At 36.7% G+C, this 23585-nt stretch overlaps 1 protein-coding gene across 2 annotated transcripts in view; it reads right to left on the minus strand.

Moving 5' to 3' along the window:
- Positions 1-22555, minus strand: part of DDX1 (DEAD-box helicase 1) — a 26674-nt gene extending 4119 nt beyond the window's left edge. For both annotated transcript variants that reach the window (XM_011356603.2, XM_023528548.1), the window contains exons 1-19: positions 22434-22555; positions 22089-22152; positions 21084-21113; positions 20379-20475; positions 18461-18508; positions 16206-16289; positions 15896-15979; positions 15401-15477; positions 14809-14881; positions 13110-13186; positions 12871-12985; positions 12006-12144; positions 9012-9072; positions 8385-8483; positions 7774-7863; positions 6814-7002; positions 6091-6142; positions 3648-3794; positions 414-505 (exon numbers count right to left, since the gene is read on the minus strand). In XM_011356603.2, the coding sequence (XP_011354905.1) occupies positions 414-505; positions 3648-3794; positions 6091-6142; positions 6814-7002; positions 7774-7863; positions 8385-8483; positions 9012-9072; positions 12006-12144; positions 12871-12985; positions 13110-13186; positions 14809-14881; positions 15401-15477; positions 15896-15979; positions 16206-16289; positions 18461-18508; positions 20379-20475; positions 21084-21113; positions 22089-22152; positions 22434-22483 (1668 nt within the window). In that variant the 5' untranslated portion in view covers positions 22484-22555. The remainder of the gene's footprint in view (positions 1-413; positions 506-3647; positions 3795-6090; positions 6143-6813; positions 7003-7773; positions 7864-8384; positions 8484-9011; positions 9073-12005; positions 12145-12870; positions 12986-13109; positions 13187-14808; positions 14882-15400; positions 15478-15895; positions 15980-16205; positions 16290-18460; positions 18509-20378; positions 20476-21083; positions 21114-22088; positions 22153-22433) is intronic.
- Positions 22556-23585: the final 1030 nt, after the last annotated feature.

Raw genomic sequence — 23585 nt, forward strand, 5'->3', positions numbered from 1 at the left:
TAGTACATTCATCACAAAGGCACGGCCTCACCTCCACACCCAGGCACGGCTAGGACTGCGGCCCTTGGGTGCCGGGCACTGGAGGGCGTCGTACAAACTATTTTTAAAAACGGCTCGCAGATGTGGTTTAACTATACAATAATGCTTCTAAAAATATCCACCTGAAAGAATTTAACTAAAACTTCAATTGGAAACTCTTATTACAGTAGTGCCGTGCTGGTAGAGAACGTGTTATTTACCACTGCCTGTTAAAGATGGCTAAGCCCAGCCACGAGGATGCACCAGTTATGGTAGAAATATTCTTAAGTTTCTACGACAAGAATTGCTTTAATAATATTAACTGGAACTGATTAAAATCACATACGATTCCCCTCTTAAGTATTATGGAAATGTAGTTAACTAAATGCCAATACCTTAAATCTTTCCAAGTTTTGCTTTCTCTCATGAGGCTTTCTGTCCCCATGAAGGCAAACACACGAGAACTGGTGTCCTTTTTTATCAGGTCCTAGTGAAAAGAATAAACCGTTAACCCTGGAAAATCTTACACCTAAGTCTATGCAAAAAAATAAAAAACAATAAAATTTAGATTACAATGGTACCATATAATTCTACGGCAATCTACACCCCAACTTGCCATAAGCCATGGTTAACACGATTTGCCATAGGCGAAATGCCATTAAAATGAACTCCTTGGGCATTAAAATTGATTTTGCTTTGAAGGGCAGTGTAAGTCACCCTTTCCGATCTGCAGGAGTAAATAAAGCAGTAAGCCAACAAAAATGCAGTAATAAGAGGAAAATATATGTGTATACCAGGAACCTGACCCATCCCACATAAAGCGAAAAACCAAAAAAGTAGGCAAAAGGGGTTACTTTTGGAAGAACCAGAATAGGCATTATGAAGTTCATGACCTTCCTTAAAAGGCCATGCCCACAAGCCTGCCCTCCTCAAGGTGTTCTAAGCAACTTAGTTTTCTGGTTTCTTGGCCAAAGCAGGTGCTACTTTAGAGGTAGATGCAGTAGTAGCAATTCTAAAAATAGCAGCTCTTCAAATACATAGTAGCAAAGAGCTGTACAGTCCTGACCAAAGTAAGGACAAACAGCTTTCTAGAACTCAAAAGAACCTGTAGGCACCACTACAAGATAGCTCAGAATAACTATTATAGAATTCAAGGAAATGGTACACATCGAAAGCTATTCCCCCATAATGATGAACGTGGAAACTAATCACACAGGAGAAAGAACAGCTGACCAGAGGCTGCACAGGCACACAGAGCTGAGGTCTTACTGAATGCTGAACGCGACTGGTTCAGGAACGTGTCAGACACACTCCCACCCCTGGCTGAGGTGCCTGGGGACAGCGGAGGAATTCTTTCTTCTCCTCTCTTAAATCCTGGAATTGGCTATATATTGTATTATTCTGGTTTTAGTAATGGTTGGGGGAACTTGTTTTCTTGGCAGAGGAAATCGGAATATTTAAGGAAGGAAGGTAGAAGGAACTAAAGAATATTACTGCCTGCTCCATAGTATTCCTAACCACACAATCAAGTCCTCCACTAAAGACAAACCTCGACAGGAGGAAATAGTTTTTATAAAACAGCTGAAACCACCAAGCCAGTCTGTTTGCCAGGACGTGGGGGGAATGCTACCAACTGCTCACTGTGATGAACGATGTAGCGTGTTCTGTATGTGACCATTAGTTCGAACTTTCAAATTGTCCAAACTTTCCATATCTTTTCTGAGTTTTCTATCTCCTTGATGTACATCAATGTGAAGAGAGACGCGCTAGTCTTCCCCATATGAAAGAGGAATTTGTTACCTTGTACATCTGTCTCTTTTTACTTTATATATTTTTTCAACTTCTATTTCAAACATATAGTAAAACTGAAAGAATTCTATGGCTATATGTTTACCACCTAAATTCTAACATTTACTACACCGGCTTTACTGCCTGTCTATCCCTCTAACCTTCTATTAAATCATTTTTAGATTTTTAATGCATTTCAGTATAAATTGCAGGTAACAGTACACATTTCAGCATGCATATATCATTAGCTAGAATACAGGATTTGTTTAGGTTTTATTTTCCTTTTAAGGTTACACACAAGGAAAGGTACAAATCTTAAGTGTACATTCGCTGAGTTTTGACAAATGCATGTACCTATGTAGCCCAAGGCCCTATCGAGATACAGGACACTACCCCACAAAGTAGCTTCACGCCCTTTCCCAGACAATCCCTACGCCCAATCTCCTGGGGATGAACACTGTTGTGTTTTTTTCCCTATCATAGATTAGTTTGACTCTTCCAGAACCTCAGACAAATGGAACCACACACTGTATACTCCCATGTAAGAGCTCTTCCAGTCATCATCATGTTTGAGATTCATCCAGTCACTGCGTCTATCAGTAGTCTGTTCCTTTTCATTGCTAAGTAGTATGCCAGAGTATAGACATTTCACATGTTGTCTAGCCGTTTTCCCACTGATGGCCATTTAGTGTGTTTTCAGCTTTGGGCCACTATAAAGGAAGATGCTATGACCACTCCTGTACACATCTTTTGTCAATATATGTTTTCCTTATCTTAGGTAAACAGGAGTTGAATTGCTAGGCCCTAAGATAGCAATGTTTTAATTTTATAAAAATACTGTTAAGACCTTTTACCAAACTCGCTGTACTATTTCACATTCTGTATCAACAATGTACAAGTGCTCCAGCTGCATCTAATCCTCACCGAAATTTGATGTACTTTTAATCTGGCCATTTCAATGAGTGTACAGTGGTATATGACATTGTGTTTTATTTACATTTCCCTTCCCTCATAGTGATTATGTTGAGCATTTTTTCCACGTTGACTTATATATTTGACGTGTATAAGAAGCATAAAATTAGAATCATTATCTCATTTTAGATTGAGTACTTTATTACATAGCGACTATTTCTACCAATATTTTTGTCTTAAAGTCTATTACATCTCATATTAATACAGGTAGATTTAGACTATAGCTAATAATTTTGTTTATTATTTTAGCTGATATATATATTTTTTATTCCTTTCCCTTTCAACCTTTGCATGTCCTTATGTTTTAGGTATATTTCTTGTAAATAGTATATAGCTAGATTTTATACGGTCTAACAATCTGTGCCTTATAACAGACTTCAAGCCATTGACAAGTATGATAGTGTTTACTCATATACTCAGATTTTTCCATCAGCCATCTTACTCTGTAATTTTTAACCATTCTGCTTTTTCTCATTTTTTTCCTCTTCCTTTCTTATTTAGCCTTTTTTAGGTTACGGTTTTTTCCTCATATACTAATGTAGAAGATATGCATTCTGTTATTTAATGACTACACTTGAAATTTTAACATTAATGTTAATCTATAATTTTACCCTTCTTCCAAATGACATAGGGCCTTAAAATGCTGTGATTCATGCTCTGTAACGAAACTATATCTCTGTGGAAAACGATCTCATTGTTTTTCCCAGGCCTTATCATACAGAAAAGTACTGGATAAGCACAGATACTTACAACGCAACATCACTGCTTTAAATTCTGTGCATGCATTCTAGACTGCATCAACGTGAGATTAATAACCTATTAAATGAGGAAATAATAAACAGAATTTATTTCAAGTGAGGAAACATTACCTCCTCCTTGCTGCATAAAATACTGCTCCAAGTTGTCACAGTCGATTTTGGTTCTACAGAAAATAATTGCTTGATCCATCTTGTGCTCCTTGATGGCCCGGACAGCATACTCCCCCTTCAGGATTTTAATAGCTTCAGACCACATCTCTTGAACACCACCACCACAGCAGCAACAAAAAACAGAATTTCAACATGAAATTGTCATGAACACACATAACTCACCTAGAAAACTGCTCAAATACAAGTATTATCAACAAGAATAAGAGATAATAAGAATGAAATGGTGAGCTAATCCATTTGCTCATTTATTTTTGTTTCTGTTAATGTTTCTGATGCCAGCTTGTAAGGTACCAAAACACCTATAACCAAACCTCTTATGACAAAAAAGGACACACACAAATATGCTCCCACAAAACTTTGTTCTTACCTCCCATGAAGAATTAATACTATTCTCTAAATGCACAAGAAATGTTACTCAGTTCTTTTAATCCCATTAAAATATAAGCAATGTACTTTCTAAATCAGTCTAAGCACCAGAAAGTTCATACTTCCCGCTACAGAATAAAAAACACATCAACCTAGTGAGTAATTTCTTAGTCACCATCTTTCAAATCTCTATTTTTCAGTGTGAAGCCAAATTTTCATTCTGTAACCCAAAATATTTCTAAAGTCTCTCTGTCATCTCTAATTGTAGTATACATTCAGCAAAAGTTTTACAAGGAAACTACATGAAGCAGTAAAAACTTCAATGTTATGAAATGCATTCTCAAACAGAAGCTTTACTGTGAACCAGCAGCGTCTTTGCTCCTGTCCGACATTAAGGCTGGCTGAGCACACACCTTATAAAGTTGGAGCTGCACATAAAACTGAGTTTGAAGGAACTCTCTTTAACCAAGATTTCAGGTAAGTCACGTTTTAGATACTTGTCAAAAACCTACCAAGGAATCTAACCATGAACCAAATGCATCCTAAGCCTTGCCAACAATCCACTTAAGCTATCAATATCAGACATGCAGCTCACTGGGTTTAAGATCCGTTCCCGGCTCTCTAAGCACTGTCCTTCTATCGCTATGTATCTTCACATATTTTTGAAACATGTACCTGAAACAAATTGTCTCAGCTCTGCACAGAAACATCTTCACTGAATCGAGGTTCAATGTTAGGCTTATAAAAATTGATAAATATTTAATGATATGAAGTTTTACTTTGGGAAGATGAGAAAGTTCTGGAGATGGGTGGGAATCTACTTGATGCCACTGAACTATGCACTTAAAAGTGGTTAAACCCAACTTGATCTGAAGTGGGGAAGACAGAGGGTAGAGGCGCATGCAGATCAAAGGTGATGCTGAGAAAATGAAGGATTAACCTTGTCCACGAGGTTCTGGGAGATAGCCTCCAAGCCCCTGAAATGTCTTGCCTGTCTTTGTTACCCTGGTCCGTGGCCCATACTACATAGTCCGTGCTAACAATGAGATTTATGCAGCATCAGAGCAACCTCTGGAGGAACTGGACACCAACCATCTCCGTGACTCTTTATAGAAGCCCTCCTTCCACTCTGACCTTGTTGCTCATGATAACTTCATCTACCTGGCTTCTGATTACTATGTTCCGTCACCTGGCCTCTATGTAAGGGCGGTGGGGCCATCTCAACATCCCACTGCAATCAGTGAGCCCAGCTCTGAAACAGCATCTCCTACTATTAATCTGGTCTACAGAGGAGAGCCTATTATTACCCATCACTACCAAACTTATAAGTGATCCTGGTACCCCTTTCACCAGAACCTTACTCCTTTGGTAAATGGTGTCTCCTCTGGGCGTTCCCATGGAATTAACTGCCGGGTGGGTTTCCTGGGCTTACACAGTACAGCCACTCTAGCATGCCCACTTCTTTGAACTTTTTAATCCCTTGTTCCACTGCTTTGAATCTAACTTGAGATAAGTTAGATCGGAAAAAATCAAAAGGTTAAAATGATAAATTTTATGTTATGGATATTGATTCAAAAAGAATCAATAAACTATTTCTAGATTGTTTCTGAATCTTTCACAAAGTTGTAGCTAAAGACTTTTTCCTCTCTTGTCCAATTCCGATATGAAGAACCTACATGAAATTTCTCCCGGAATTCAGGGCCAATATAAAATCTGATGCCACAGAAAATTGCTGGTTTCCTATGACCAGTGAGAATTTTATAATCTAAAATATATGTGATTTAGATGCCAAGAGACTAACATCTTAAATTCAGTAATTACTATTTCTCTAGGTTGACTGGTATCATCAGCTTTTCCCTCATTTCTTTATTATTTTTGTTGCTTCTATTTTCAGAGTTCCTGTTCTAATTTTGTAGGTCACCTCAAATTCTTCATGAGAGTAAACGAGACATAAATTCAGTAATACAAACCAATCTGTTTCAAAATCTTTCCAAACATTTTGTTGATTTTACCTTACCTGGACTGTTAGCGCCAGGCCTCGTGTTATCTTTGGCGTGTACTTCATCAGTCTACCAAAAGGAAAAGACAAAGAAGGGTGGAGAATGGTTTAGTAACGACTCAGAACAGGTGTTTTTTTTTTTTTTTTTTTTTTAAGAGAGAACTGTATTTTTTTTTAAGAGAGAACTGTATTTACCGTCAGACTGCATTTCAGACATGTCTTTATAATCTACATGCAAAAACTGTTCTTCGGATTCAAAAAAATTTTAACTTCAGGTCTAAAGCTGATCCATTTTAAATGTTGCAAAAGTGGTTTTTAAAATACTGTGTATTCACAGTAAAATACCCTTATTATGTAAAGGAAAAACAACAGTGGGGAAAATGACAAGATAGACACATGAAATTAATTTTCAGAAAAAGAAGGCACATCAAGAAGACACTAAACTACTTTTAAAAATGGAAATCATTGTGTCTGAAATTAAATCTATATGTACAGGTAATCCTATTTATTTATAAAAAATTTTATCAAGGGAGATGATCACAAAAGCAACTTTAGAGAGAGAAAATAAAAGGTGAGGCCATCCCTTACTCTGTGCCTTAAAGGCCTAACTTTCCAGTTCATGTGTTGGGCTTCTCTTTTCTTAGGTATATCTGCTTGCTTTAAGCATCATTAGGAACCCAAGGCTACGCTAGTTTATAAATGCTTCATGATATGCAAATGTTAATGTTATCAAGTACTTACTCTAATGTGGTTTTTTCCAAGCCTTTCCCAGAGCCTGTCAGTTTTCGGATTCACTGGGACAACCACATGGTGTACCGTGTCTGGAACAGAATCTTCTCCTTTCAAATCAACCCACGTGGGAAAATGCATTATCTTCTCAGACAGTTTCTTGACATCGAAAGAATGCAAAGTAGCAGAGCAAACAATCACCTAAGAACAGAAAAATGAACATTTAGATAAACTTTTATTTCACAGTGATAACAATTCTACCGATGAACGCTGATGTGGCGCACAAAGTACTCTAAGCCTGGACTTAAAGACAAGTTCAGTTCCTGATTCTAGCAGTGACGAGTGGCGTGACTTTAGGCAGGTTAAGCTGAGCTCCAGTGCCCTCACTGACAGAAATCGTGCCATCTATTCCTCAAGGTGCTCCAAAAACCAAGTATGATGAAAAGGCTTTGAAGATGTAACAATATAAGCTTTAGATTTATCTAAAACCTATAAACTTATCTAAACTGTATCTATCCCTTTCTCTTAAAATCCTCTACCTATAGACTTCTTCTGAAGGATGAGAAAAAGTAAGAGTAATATTTCAAGAAATAATTACTAAAGAAACAACTGTTTTTCAACAGCTCAAGTTTTTTCTTTCAAACAGAAAACAGTATCCATAATCTGGAATATAAACTAAACGCTCTGTAGGAAAAAAAAAAAACTTAAGAATTTTTCACTTAGTCTTCTGTAACACCTAAGTAACTTCCTCAAATTTCCTTATTCATTTCTAAAAGTAGCTTTGAAGACTGTTTACTTTGTGTGTGCAAAGGAAACAGTACCCACACTATTTAATCAAGTAATGAAGAAAACGTTTTCTAGAGTAGTTAATCAGAAAATAATGAAACAAGATGTAAATGTAAGACAAAAAATTCAGCGCTAGTATATAATGATTATTTACATGTATCTTAAGATGCGTTAGTCATTTTATACCTGAAGCCTTTTTCCATCGGAGGTAATCTGAGGAATCTGATTGTGAATCCTATTTATAAAATCAGAGTAACCTTGAGAAAGAAGCCCATCCTGTATGAGAAGCAAAGTATATAAGTTTTTAATCAGTTTCTAAATCTTTTTCTAAAATAAATGTAAAATCTAAGAAATGCAAACTAATTCATACACATACATATCCCTATATTTCCTAAATTATTTTCTACTGGATATTTAAAGACAAGTTATAAATTCAACTTTAAATCGCAGGTGACTAAAATATGAAAAAGCTGATAAGCAACAATCCAAAACGATACTCTAGTATTGTATAATGAATACAAGCGTAAACAGCTATCCCATGTCCTTGAGCATGATTTTAACATGGAAAACAAAAATAAAAACCAGTACTGAAAAACTACTGCAGCCCATCTTGAAAATAATTAGGAAATATGTCTCAAGAGCCTCAAACACATTAATATCTTTTCATACAGTTCACATTTAGCAACTATGACAAAGAAATAATTTGTACTATGTAAGAAAAAATTATGTACAAACAAAAATAAGTTCTTGGAGAGAAACACAAAAGTACATATCTAGTAACAAGAGTTTCAACATACAGCTTCATCCAGGACCAGGAATCTAACTTGAGATAAGTTCAGCTTCCCCGTCGACACCAAGTCATCCAGTCTTCCCGGAGTGCCCACGACTATGTCCACCTGAAAAATATCAAAAGCGCCTGGTGAAAACTGAAGAACTATTATAATCACCTTTACGTACCAACCAACAATAAGTCTACATGTAATAAAACCATGCATATTGAAATAGTCACAATCAACTCTAAATCTGTTAAAAAGGAGTAGTAGATAAACCCACATTATCAAAGTTGTATTTGGTTTGAGAAAAATATGAAGAATTTGGCAACTGAGTCTGACATCCTTACTGTTACATATAGTCTAATATATAAAATGTTATTTTTCAAGCGAAAATCAGATGAATTTCTAGGAGCTTTGAAATTCATGTAAGCTAGACTTTTCCTTAAGGGGTCTGGAAGACACTGCTGTTCTGTATACTTTTGGGAAAAGAAAAGGAATACTTGCAAGATGTCTTTGAACAAATATGTACTTTTTTGACCTTGTTTTAATTTTGGCCTCCTTTGATTTTTCTTGAAACTGTTTGCAATAAAACTATCCTGCCAAAACGACCATCCATAATGCTACTTTTTAAAAATTAATAGTACGACTTACCCCATTATCTAAAACAGAGAGCTGGTCCCGTGCTGCAACACCTCCAATTATCAGAAGCTCCCTGAAATACAGAAATAACAATGTAGAAAAATGTTAAAGCGTGCTTTAGTGTTTGATTTGTATCCATTCCTTTTAGGTAGAAATAAAGCTGAGTAACTGAGAAAGAATCCACAAAAAAAGTCTGGATTGGGAGGGAAACAAAGCGCTTCATTTCCAGTAGCCACACAAAATGCTAACGCAAGGTAAAGGAGCTGAGAAGGAGAAAGCTTGGAACACAGAGAACGTTAGCCCTGTCTACATATCCTTCCATAGTAAAATAATTCCAAGCGCTCCAAAATCCTGTTTCAATCTGCCTTTTCAGACAATGTAGTATAAAATATCTCTGAAATAACATATAAATATCAGTTTTTAAAAGTTGCCTCTGGGTAGGATAACTAAAATCTGGGGGGTGGGGTGAAAGGTGACGGACTTTTCACAGAATATCCTTTTGTGTTGTTTGAATTTTTCTCATTCCAAATACTTCAAAAAAAATATTTAGATTAGAAGAAATTGCCTCATGTCAAGACAATTCACTGGGGAGAAAGAATCGTCTTTTCAACAAGTGGTGTGAGAACAAATACCTATGGACATGTAAAAGAAAGAAGTTAAACCTCTGCACACAAAAATTAACTCAAACTGAATCACAGACCTAAATATAAGACCTAAAACTATAAAAATCTTAGTTGAAAACATAGGGGTAAATTTTCATGACCTGGGGTTAGGCAAAGTCTCCTTATATACAACACCAAAAACAAAAGCAACAAATGCAAACAAGATAAACTGGAGTTCAAGAGAAACTTGTATTTCAAGTGACATGATTAAGAAAGTAAAAAGTCAGCACACAGAAGAAAATGTTTGCAAATGCATATATAAAGAAGTCTTAAAACTCAACAATAAAAAGACAAATAACCCCATTGAAAAACAGGCAAGGACTCTGAACAGATGTTACAAAAGGCCAATAAGCACATGAAAAGATATTCGACATCATCAGCTATAGGGAAATGCCAATCAAAATCACAACAAGATATCACTTCACACCCATTAGGATGGCTATTGTCAAATAGACAGATAGTAAATAAGTGTTGGTGAGGATATAGAGAAATAAACTCTCATAGATTACTGATAGGAATGTCAAATGGTGTTGTCATATTGGGAAACAGTTTGGCAGTTTCTGAAAATGTTAAACATAAAGCTATGATATCATCCAGCAATTCCGCTCCTAGGTACATATCTAGAAATCTGCATAGTAATGTGCAGTAGCCAAAAAGTAGAAACAACCCCAAAACCATCACCTAACGAATGGATAAACAAAAACGTGGTACATGCATGGAATGGAATACTTTTCAGCAGCGTAGAGAATTAAGGGCTGATCTATATTACCACATTGATGAACCTTGAAAACATTATGCTAAGTCAGAGACCAATCACCAAAGAGAATACTGAATCCAATTCCATTTACATAAAATATCCCAAATAGGCGAATCTACAGACAGAAAATAAATCAGTGATTCCACTGTAGGGTGGAAGACAATCAAAGAGCAGCCCCTGCCTTAGGGAGCATAAAGCCAAGTGGGGATGACTAAAGCTATGCACAAGGAGCAGTGACACATGACAGTGTGTAAGGCTTAAGCCGTGGCATGCACAGGAAGTGGTATCCAGGCAGGAAAAGGAGAGCTGGGTTAGCTTCACAGAAAGACCAGGGCTGGGAGAGCTGGGTTAGCTTCACAGAAAGACCAGGACTCAAGCTGCGTTTTCAGAGATGGAAAGGCTCATTTGTACTGAATACCCAAATGAGTAACCCACGATTTTGCCGTCTTAAACAAATAAACTGATTTTATTATTCATGTTCCCTTCCAGCCTTTGCCTATAGGCATGCTAATCTTTATGCCCAACTATAGCATGACAACCAATTCATATTGGCATTTTACATTCTTCCCAAAACATGCACTTATGAAGTTTTGAGTCCCTTACACCAGACGCTCTGGTAATGTCCCCCTATAGTGACTTTCCCTATCGTATCCTCAAGTCGTTTTGTTTCTCTCCCTTCCACACTATCCCCACACTCCCGTACTTAACCCTATGAAAGCAAAGACTAATTCTCATTGTTACAGCCCCGATCTCTAGCCTATGACTTCACATATAGTAGGTATTCAGATAGTTATGGGATGAGTGACATGCGTCAATCCTCAAAACAAATTTAGGAATTATTTTACCTAAGTTTTATTATACCGTTTATCGCTCAATAAGTTTTACTTGTAAGAAAGATCGGTAGATCGGTAGTAAAAAGACGGGCCTGCATGATGCCAATAACTGTTTCTGAAATTAAATAGTGGAGATGACTGCGCAGTGCTGTGGCTTTACTAAACACCATTGAATCATACACTTTAAATGATAAATTTTACAGTGTGTGAATTATGTTTCAATTAAAAGAAAAATTAACCAAAATTAAGTGGCAAATTAGTGGACAGAGAGGTTTACTTATACGATATGTTCCACCTCAAATTAAAAAGAATTGCTACTGAGCAAGAAGTTCTATAAAACACCTGACTATGGTGTCCCTCTGACAGTAGGAAGAGTCCTCTAACTAGACTGACCAGTCTGAGAAGAGGTCACCACTGTGAGACAAATTTACCAACATGCTGGAAACAGAATGATACATTTTCTATGCAAATGAAGTGAGGAATTTAACACTGAATGAAATTCTCCCTTTAAAAAGTTAATTTTTACTGATACTTTTTTGCGAACCATGACTTTACGTAAAGACAGAAAAAAATCTCAACTTACTCTTAAATTCAGACATCACTTAAACAGTTTTACACAGAAACTGCTACTTTATATCAAAGTTAAATAAATTCACACACTGAATTTCTATCTCATTTCTTTCTACCTTACTTTTCTCCCAAAATACCTCAAACCTAAAGACAACAGACATTTGAGTACAAAAGGAAGCTTTACCTTAATTTAGGATTCTCAATGTATTTCTTAAACTGCTTGACATTATTCAAAGTTTGTTCTGCTAACTCTCGGGAGGGTTCAACGATGAGAGCTTTGGGCGCATTGGGGAGAAACTTGGTCTGTGCCACCTGTGCATTACCTTAAGAGAATAAAAAAGATTAGAGCACATTCAAGTCGCACTTCAAAGTACTTTTATTTGTAAATGGAACATGAGCACAAGTATTCCAATAACGAATTTTTAAATAACTGTCAAAAAGTATAGGATACAGTCAAACAACACAAAATAGAGCTGAGGTTCCTAAAATGAACTAAGGTTTCTTTAGATCTACTTGTAAGAACTACAACTGATTTACAGGTTTTGTGATAAAGTAAACTAAGTTTTGAAATGTACTTACTTCAAATAACCGAAATAGATGAGACAGTGCAATGGGTCAGAGTCGGAATGCTTGGGTTTGAATTTGGCTCTACCATTACCTGCTCTGTGACCTTGGGCAGGTAACTTCTGGTCGCTACCCCTCAGGTTCTGTCTGTAAAAAGGGAGGACTACTACCTCGCAGGGTTGTTGTGACATCTGAAAGATCCCTGTACGGCACCGATCACAGTGCTGTGGCACTTACTGAGCACACGCATTATAAATACAAAGTAACATCAGCATCATCACTGGGATCCCCAAAATGCCGAAACCTAATACTTAAGAGTTTGTGAATTAGGTTTGGAAATTGAATTTCACTGACGTGTTAAATAAAGACATGACTAACCCAGCAAGGGGAGTACATATGTCAGTAACTCGTGAAGAGAAGCCTTAGTGAATGGAGTTTTCACCAACGCCCTGCCCTTGAAGTCCCTGCCCTTTCGGGTACAATACCTGTGTGCTGTGACTTGACAACATAACTATCCGGTGCCTTGGATAGAGCAACAAAGCCATCTTTGGGTGGAAACTTAAATTCTTCTTCACCGAAGTTAAATTTTAATTCAGCATTCTAGCATCAAATAAAGGAGAAAATGGAAATTCTTAATCTAATAGCAAACTAGCCAATACAAAGTAATACAGATCAAAGCAGTTTATAATCACAGCAAAATTTTCCTAACTACGTTCTTAATTACCTTCAAAACGCAGGCAGGAAAGAGGGCTTGGTTCTTTATGTGTGATGGTATTTCAAAAGCCAGACCCAGGTCTTTTCCTTTAAAAAAAAAACAGAATGAGAGAAATTTAAACTACCAGGAAAAACTCTCCATGTGTTCACAGCATCAATCTACCCATCAACCTACCTGCGTTCGTGCTTTTCCTCATGGGTCACCATGCACACACACTGTGCTGCCTAATGCCAGCCTCTTCACGTTTTACTTCATCTTGAAATTGTCCCTTCTTCCCCTCTACATTTTTAATTATTATCTTCCTACCAATTGCATCCACTAGACACTTCAACCACACATTCCATGGCATACAAACATACTGTAACAGATGCCATACTAAAACACAAATAAAGCTCCTAGGATCCACATCTTCCTCTATTTACCTTCTATTTTTTTTCCTTTAGTAAAACTTCCCGATCTCCATTTTCACTGTGTTCACTTCATTTCATCTCACTCTCTACTGAATAGGCTCCATCCAGACAGCTCCCTGTCAAGCTCGGTAACGACCTCCACTTGCCAGATCCTGTGGTTAATTCTCATTCCTCATCTTGCAGACCAGACTCACCAGCAGCACTGGACACGTGACTGCTCCCTCCTTCTCCCACCACTTCCTTCGCCTGGACTGCAGGACCTTGCTCTCTCTGGCTGTCCTCCCCCTGGCTTTCCCCTTCTGCTGGACTCGCCTCAGTTTACTGACTTCTAACCACGAGACTAGCCCAGGCCTCAGATCCTCCTATTCGTGATCTACGCTCATCCCCTCGGTGATCTCATCCAGCCCTGTGGCTTTAATCATCATCTACAGGCCAATGACCCCCAAAGATACATCTCTCATCCTGATCTCTCCTAACTCCTGACTTACACACTTAACTACATACGTAGATGTCTAATAAGTATCTCAGACTTAACATGCCCCAAACAGAACTCTTAGTGTCCACCTGGCTCCCTCCTACTGCCACCACCCACCCACTTGCCTGTCTATTTTCAACACAGAAGCCATAATACTATTAAACGAAAGACAGGTGATGCAAATTCTCTACTCAGTGCTAGCTTCCAATCTTACTCAAAATGAAAAATCTGTATCTTGGCCTATAAGGCCCTATAGGCTGGGCCTCACTGATCTCGCATTCCACTGCCCTCCCGCACGCTCGGTGTGCTGCACAGCACTGGCCCCCTCACTGCAAGCCAAGCACCCAAAGTTCTTTCACTTCAGGGCCTTCGCGTTCACTCTTCCCTCTGTCTGGAATATTCTTCCAAGACATCTGTATGGCCCACCACCCCCACCCACCTCATTCAGATTTCTACTCAAATGCCAGCTTATCAGAGAAGCAAGCCTTCCCTGCCCATCTTGCATAAAACAGCACACCCCAGACTGCCATCGCCCCCATCTCACTCATTCCCCTACCCTGATTTATATTCCCCTCCAGTGCACTTATCTCTCCCCACCAGGAGGTAAGCCTCACAAAGGTAAGTATGTTTGTCTACTCCATTTTCTGCTGAATCTCTAGCACCTCCCAAGGTGCCTGGCACATAGCAGATGCTCAACAAGTGTTTGTTCACAAGAAAGGGGAAGGAGAAAAGATTGAAGAAGAGGGTAAGGGAATTTAAACAAAAGAAACAAATCCTGGATAAGACATATCTTCTCTAATAAGATGATCCACAGAAAGCTTACCATTTTTAGAGAACTTGATATGCCCTTTATCTATATCTAGGTAACATCCAATGGTATCGTGCATAGTGAATTCCTAGAAAACCAAAAAGTCAAGTATTATTAATAGAAAGCAAAAATAAAGTTAAAAGTTCAACTACAGCTGCATCAAATGTATGTATTAGTATTTCAAAATAATTATTTCGAGCTCTAACGTAGGTGTTAAAAAATGCCTATTATAGCATTTCAGATGTAACAGAAGTGTCTGAGAGGCTTTTAAGAATCAATATGACTTTAGACTCACCAGAACAAGTATGTTTAGATTCACTATGACTGAAAATAAGAAGCAAGAATAACACTATGTAGTAAAGTCGAAGCCAAAAGCAAAACCGTGTGAAAACAGAACACAAAGGTATATACTTTGGAGGAGCCAAATAAATTTTGTAACGTTTCTTCACTAAAGTTCAAATCTGAACTATATGTGGAAAATACTCACAAAAGCCATTTGAATTTGAGAATCATTTCTATACCCTCGGTCATGTCATCAGCGATCAAGTAAGTATGCAAGAAAATGTAACTAATGCTATGATTAATGCGAGTCAATAATACGACTTACCTCTCCGTAATTATCAAATTGTTTATTATGAGATTTTTTTCCTGTTCCACCAAAGCCGAATCCAAACTTGTCAGTACCTAAAATTAAAAAAGATTTTACTTATGTGGTAAAAGTAAGTATAAAATTAAAATTTTACAAAAATTAAAATTTCATAAATATAAAATTAAAAGCCCTGTAAGAGAATTTTACAAATTTACAAATTTACAATAATGTAGGGCATCGCTGCAGTATCGTGTGGTATTTGTTTATGCACACTAATTTTACTCAGACTTCACTCACAGCTTGACCTATTCCTCCTGATTTTATATTGTTATACATTTTGAGGTACTTCAAATTTTTTTTGGAATGAGTCACGGTATAGATAAATATTTTTATTTCCATGTCTCTAAAATATGCACTTCGTATGGTTAAGTTTATTATTTTGTTCCCTGTTTTAATAAAATGTTAACCCACACACATAAAGCGGTGAGATTAGTCTGCTTTAGGAACACTCACCCAAGTCCAAGGAGGCCTGCATGGAAGACCATCCAACTCTGCACAAGCCCTGGTCGTGACAGGACACTTCATAGTAGTGTTTTCCTGCAAGGGCAGAACACTGAAGATCTATACGAGCACCACAACTTATTTACCATGCGGCCATTTCACATTGTTTCTGAATTACAGTTTGTATGATAAAATGAAGAACTGTAGGTCTTTTTACAGCATTAAAAATCTTTTCAGATCCTTAATTTGAAGCTATTTAAAGAAAGTTCATGTTTTAATACATTAGCTCGAAAGTCTGCCCAAGTACAAATGCCGTCAGTACCTTTCGTTAATCCTTTAGTAGCTCTACATCCATGCCATTCCTTTACTTCTCTGCTTTGACAGCAAAGACCATCTGACCCAATTGCTGGATTTGAGAAGAACACAGAAAATCATGTCAGTTGATTATATAAATCAAGCATTCTGAAATAACTATCATTCAGTCTCACTTGTTGCAATGTTCCAGAGAATGACGTGCTGATTCCTGAGTGACAACAATATCTTCCCCATGAGTAAATGCCCTTATTCATCCCCTGGAGGGCCTTGGCCATGTTGGGGACTCGTTTCTATACTGTCATCTGTTCACTGGGACAAGATTTTACGACAGTATATCTAGAAAGAAATCAAAACAGCACCTAATCTGACTTGCAGTAATGTTTAGACAACTGTTCTCCAGAGTCCTTTAAAGAAATGGATACTCGAGGATGGCACAGCACTCACTCAGCAATACCTGCTGCTCTGATTTTCTGCGTAAAGCCTGAATGAATACTATACTAAAAGGAAAACAGAGATCATCTGGCTTGTTCCACAATCCGTAGATGCAGAAGCCATAAAGGGAGAGCAGGAAAAAGCACAAGTAAATAAACCCTTGCTTGTTATGGGGACTCTGAAAGATGCAGTTCTGTATTACACCTCATGGTCAGTCGTGGTGCTTCCTGGCTTTAAGCTAAGCATTCGGCTTTTGTCTGTACTGAAAGGAAACCATAACTTTTGTCCTGGTTCAGGCTTGCAACTCAGATTCAGCGCTTGAATGTAGAACGAATTTCTCTAAAAAGCACACATTTTAGTTCACTTATCAGAAATGAAATTATTTATTCAAAGTATAACTTCTTAACTCACAGCATACTACATTATATAAAACTTTGAACTTTTCAAAAAGTTCTCTAGCAATGGCAAATCCTTAACGTTTTCATATGTAAACTTCTTTATGTATGTATACAAATGTAAACCGTAATATACATCCGGTATCACACAGGAGAGAGTAGCAGTTGGGGTTTTTTGCTTGTTTGGGGCATGAGTCCTCGTGCCCACTCTACATTTCCCTGCACCCTGCTCGTCTTACTCGTCAGCACCTGGTGAAAATCCCTCTGAGCCAGCTCTGTGATGCTCACTCGCTCTTAAAAGGGCTTCGCATTAACCCTGGATGCACGCTGGTCTGTGTTAACCAGCCTTAGCGATAGCATTCACTCTGTTGGCAGTTTTTATTGTTACAAATAACACTGCATCAAAAAGCTTTCTATCTATATACTTGCAACTGCCGCTTTCATGCCAATGGGCTAGACCTTCTTCCAGAAATACATATATATTTTTATTTTAATAAGTAAAGCCAAACGCCTATCCCAAAAGGCAGTAATTCACAAATTGGTTATCACTTTTTTAGATTCTTCCCAACAGGTGGATATAAAACACCTCACTGCAACTTTAACTTCCTTTTCCATACTCCCTGTAAACGTAATCTTTGCATGTTTATTACCTTTTGGACTGGCTCTATGTGAACTGCCTATTCATGTTCTTTGTCCATATTTCTTACTGGTTGTTTATCTCCTTCTTACTAAAATAAAACAAGTAACACTTTATCTACTATCTACATAAGAACTCCTTACCAGTTTATAAGAATTATCTTTCATCAACATTGCAAACATTCTTTCTTTATTTATTTTTTGCCTATTGACTTTTTCTGTGATATCTTTTCCACATAAACAGTTTTTAAGTTTTACACAAATATACCTTTTCATTACCATTTCTGAATTTCCTATTTGGGTTAGAAATATTTCTCACCTCTAAATTGTACATGTAATTTTCTACATTTAAATTCACACACACACACACACACACACACACATATATGTATATACACACACATATATACTCACAAATGTGTACATATGTATTTAAGTCTTAAATACATATAGAATTTGTTTCTAATTATGAGGTTAAGTCAATTTTATATCGCTCAGATGGATCATCAATTGTGCCAGCACCCTTACTGAGGAAGCCATCCTTTTCCCCACTGATACAAAGTAATACTTTTTTACTCATTACTTTTCATATACACTGGGATCTATTTCCATCACAGTCCACTGATTTGCCTATTCATTCCTCTGTCGGCACTAAACTGTTAAACTATAGGAACCACATTCCACTGTCTGGTGAATTAAATCTTCAGTTCTTGTTCTTCATAATTTTCTCAATATTTGCAAGTATTATTAAAAACAAATTTCTAAATTATAAATGAGCTGCTAAAACATATCCACTTACCAAAAGCAGATCCTCTATCATATGGATTCATTTGCCATTTGTTGAGCACTAAACAAATTAAAATAAGAAAAGTTACCCAAGAATGTATGAAATTAAAAATGTTCCATCAAAAATAAAGCGAATATTTCATATATGATACCTTAATTCCTTGAAATTCAATATGGTTTTATACATTACTTGTAATGTACAAGTAAATGTCTTGTTGTTTTTATTAGAGGCAACACTGAAATTGAAAACTGAAACATGCCAAATAATCACTGGCCCACCTGGGCTAAGACCTGTCCTCACCTACTTCAGTACGCTTTGCATTGGACGGCACTGATCCTTGTCATAACTCTAAAGACACTGATAAAATGAAATTCTGGTAACTAAACAAGCTGACTTCGATCATGTTGACTGAATGATCCAATCATATGTTGGAAATGATCGACCGACATATCGAGATCTAATTAAGTGTCACTTCACATTATTTTTTTAAAAAGTCCTTTATTTTATATAATTCAATGCTACATTCAAAAGTCACAAAATTTTCCCTTACTCTTATGGAATCATTTTTCTTTTCTAAAACATCTTAATAGTCTATGGATAATCAAAAGACCATAATAGCTATAGAGAACTCTACGTTTTCAAGCCCAACTTCCCACCCGAGGGTGAAATCTCTTCTAGACTATTTCCAATCAAACGACATCTACCATCTGTTTAAACATCCTGAATGACGGAGACATAGCCTTACCTCGAGGTCTTCTCTTCCACTGCTGGCTCAGTTCAGCTACTTGGAAGCTCTTAAGTCAAACAGAAACCTACGCCTAGATCACTTCTAATTAGTCCTGGTCCTACTTTCCAGAACAATAATTTTTTTCTCAAGATCTCGTCAGTGACTTAACAGTTATCTCTTTGACTTGTGTCTCCATGTTTAAATATCCGATTTCTTTATTCCTCATAGGACATGACTTTTGGAACCAATACCAGTCTGGTTATCTTCCTCTGAAAGCATTCTCCTCTATAAACATCTCTCATAAAGGATGCTTTACAGTTGTTACAAGTTCTGAAACTATTTTTGAATAGGCTAAAGGTCTAAATAATTCATATCCATCATCTATCTCATAATTCAATTACAAATGAGTTCATTCTATGAGTATGTGACATTGTTATTTTCAAACTAAGAAAATGTTGATAAAGAGTTCACTGCACTTAAGCTTGCAATTTTGTCACAATCCTGCTTTGTATTATGAAACAAAAGTGACTTAAATGTGGAATAAATTTTGTTAAACTATAACAAAATCATAGATTACTCAAAATACAATGGAATTCAGAAACAATTTAATCAAAGCAACACAATTTAAAGATGAGGAAATTGATGTGAGATTGTTCATGGCACAGATAGCATCAAAAACCCTGCTGAAGGACCCATCTCCATGTAGACAAGAATGAGAATAAGAAAATGGCTTTAAAATTTACACTTTACATTTTACATTCCCAGGCTCCTTCTTTCTTATCTTAAAGGAAAAAGCATGCCTCTTTTCCCTGTGAAAGGCATGTTTCCCACCATCGCGAGCTTTTACTCTTATTAATTATTTGTAAAATCTTTCCTTCATGACTTTGTAAAACACTGTACCAATGTACTTTATTAGGCACGAAAAACTATCACGTTAATAAAAACATTAAAATAACTAAGTATAATGTCCCAACTGCTAGTGTTTTATCAAAAAGAGCACTATTAGTATTTTCAGAGGGACAATCTTTCACTATTTATGCTCTAAATGACATTTAGCATCTCTGCGGGGTACCAAATACCAATACCCTCCCTGCCCCTAGGAAAGTGATAATAAAAATGCACACCCAAACCTCACATTTGTAAATGTCAGGGATGAACACTGCTAATTTATATAAAAGGGAACAACTAATATGCAAAAATTACCTGAAGCACCAGTTTTAATTGTTGTTTTTCCTTTTTTGCCTTCCTGTTGGTCTTTCAGAGTTTCATAAACTATCTGGATAACTGGAATACTGAAAGCCTAGCAAAGAAACAAGTTCCCTGTATCAGTTTCTAGATATTAATGACAATTTAATAACCAATATAAATTACAAAAGTTATGCATGCACATTAAATAATTACATATTTCAGACTGCAGCTCCAATTTCATTTGCCCAAACACAAATACCAGTAAGATAACAAGAGTTGATTGAATGAAAAAAAACAGGAGCCAGCTGACAGCCCCAAACAAAAAAGAATGGGGATCTGCAGAATAAATCTAAACCAAAGAGGAAAAATACTATCCAGTCTGACAAACTGTTTCTGTAGCCTAGGCCAACGGGAGATTGACTTCTATGTACAACCTCTTTATTACTAGAACTCCTGCATTAAAATTCAGAATTGAATACAAACCCTAAAGACCCTGTAGCTATTTTTCCGAGACCAGTTTAAAACTATATTCTTAAAGCCATACTCTTATAGAGGTGATTTCAGAATAAATTGGCAACAAAAATATCATTCTCAGTGGCAAGCAGTCAATTCCTTACATTTTAGAGGAGGTTGTTTTATTAAATACATCAAAGTAAAAACTACTGTTCAAAGTTGTTCTAAAAATCAACTCTTACAAAGTCAATTTAAGTTATTACTTACACCAGTTTTTCCGCTTCCTGTTTCTGCCGCCTAAATGGAAAAAAAAAAGAGGATTTCACAGTTAAAGTTGTCAATTAAAGTCAAATTAACATGATACCAGGTAGAAATCTTTAATACCTGACCAGCTCTCTTTATGTTCAGTGACACTAGATTACTCAGTTTCCTTAGTCAACTATGACTATCGCGAATCTTGTCACTTCTCTCCTATTCCCTCAAGAATCTGTTTTCCCTTTTCCCACTGCTACCGTTCAAATCTAACACTTCGCTATTCTAACCTAGATTATTACAACAGTATCCTAACAGCATCTCTCAGAGCTACATTACGAGCCAATACCAAATCAGTCTTCATAAAAACACAATACCAACCATGTAACGCATCCATACCTAAAAATTTCCAGTGATCCCCACTGCCAACAAATACTCAATTCTTTAACATGACACTTGAGACAGAGACCAAAGAATCTGACCTACTATCTATTTACCATCTTATCTCAAGTTACATTCCACCAGATACGCATATTTTACGCTTCCACCTAACTGAACAGCTCCGGGATCATACCCTGCATGCCCCTACTCAGCTTTTGGTCATACACTCTCCACTTAGAGATCATTCTTCTTTCATATTCCCTTGTCCAAAATCTACTTCTACCGAGTAGAGCCCATTATGAGTCGTCATCCAGGACTCCCACTTGAATCCCGTAGTACTTTGCATCCTTTATAGACGGTGCCATGTTTTCTCTTTTACATTTATTTGTGGACATATTTCCATGCTACTGGGTTCAAGCTTCTCAAGGACAAAAACTGCACCTTACTCACCTTTGTGTTCTCTACAAATTCTACTTAATACTTTGAGTACACTACATGTATCCTAAATTTTTGTGAATAAATAAAATTAATTTGATGAAAACACCATTTTTAGGCCTGTGGAGCTCTTAAAGTAGTCCACAAAAAGCCCCAGAATTGTGAATCCTCGGCTCCCAACCACCTCGCCAAATGTAAACATACCATAAGTACATCACCTCCTCCCAGGATCAGTGGGATAGATTCAGCCTGGATATCAGTCGGGAGACTAAAAGAATTATAGTTTGAAGAATTTTAGTAAAAACAAAATCACCTAAGCTAATTAAGACATGTTAAACTATAAACTAAAAGAAATTTTTATTTGGTAAATACTACCAATATATTTTTCAGCTCAAAATACATCAAAGTTTTAAAAACTTTCCATAGAGAATCACAAAAAAACCTGAACTTGACTTACCAACTAGACTCAAAAACATTTGATAAAATCACTAATGACTGTTTAAATTATAAAGCATTGTTGTCACAGGTACAATTAAACTGTGTACTTACAGCCAATCCATTTCTTCCACAGCTTGTGCAATCTCAGGCATAACACCCATCTCTGAAAATAAAAATTAATTTTAAATACCACACATATGAAACTTAAATCATTCTGCTCTTAAAATTACTGTTCATAGAACAGAGAAAAGGCTTTGGAGCATAGCTCAGTAAAATAGCACCTCCCAGGTGTGCACTGTTGAAAGAGTACGTTTTGGAGAAAAACCTGAGTTCAAATTCAGTCTCTTACTCACTAGCAATGTGACCTTGGGCATGCATAAACCCATTTTCTCCACATGAAATGGGGCTATTATTATCTACCTTGTAGGTACATAGGAAGATTACTGAAAATACCTAATGTACCTGGCACATAGTTGTCACTTAATACATAGTAGCTACCACTATTTCCTTCCAATGACTAATGAAAAAATCTGCCAGTTAGAGAGAGGGTTCTAGGACAGCAGCTTGGCTGTTTTCATCTAGAGATAATGTGGAATTCATGTTCCTTGGCTATTAGACGGCCATGTGAATACCCTCAGCAATCTGAGAAAAGTGAAGAGGCAGTGGAAAGAGCCCACACTTACTGGCAGCCATGATCAAAACTCTGGTTAACTGAAAAGAGGGGCCAGAGGTGAAAACATGGGTAACTGGAAATGTAAGCGGAACTCCTGCTCTGTTCTTAACTGGTCACATATTTAAATAACTCTACTTCAAAGCCAGTCCTAAATCAATAGCTTCTTTCTGATTGGATTTTGTCATTTTATCATTTCTCAAATGAACTGTGAAGGTAGTTATATGTGAAGTAGTTAGTTGGATCACATAAACCTCCTTCCCAAATAAGAAGTGATTTTTTTTAAGTCTGCATTTATAATAATGCAGCTTTCATTATTATTACAAAAGTGTATATGTCTATTAAAAAATTAACAATACTAAAATATTCCCAAACCCCAGAAATAACCAATTTAGAAATTTTGTATTTCTTATAATTGTTTGTGAAAGGCAAAAAACAAGTCTACAAAGTGAATACATCCATTCCAAAAGCTGCTTTTCCTTTGTGAGAAGAATCATACTAGCAATTAACACAATGGATACCACACTAAAATTGTACATAACTAGTTAATATAAACATTGATGACATAGGAAAGTACAAAAATGTTTCAAAAA

This window comes from Pteropus vampyrus, unplaced genomic scaffold (assembly GCF_000151845.1).
Source record: "Pteropus vampyrus isolate Shadow unplaced genomic scaffold, Pvam_2.0 Scaffold28, whole genome shotgun sequence".
NCBI lineage: Eukaryota > Metazoa > Chordata > Mammalia > Chiroptera > Pteropodidae > Pteropus > Pteropus vampyrus.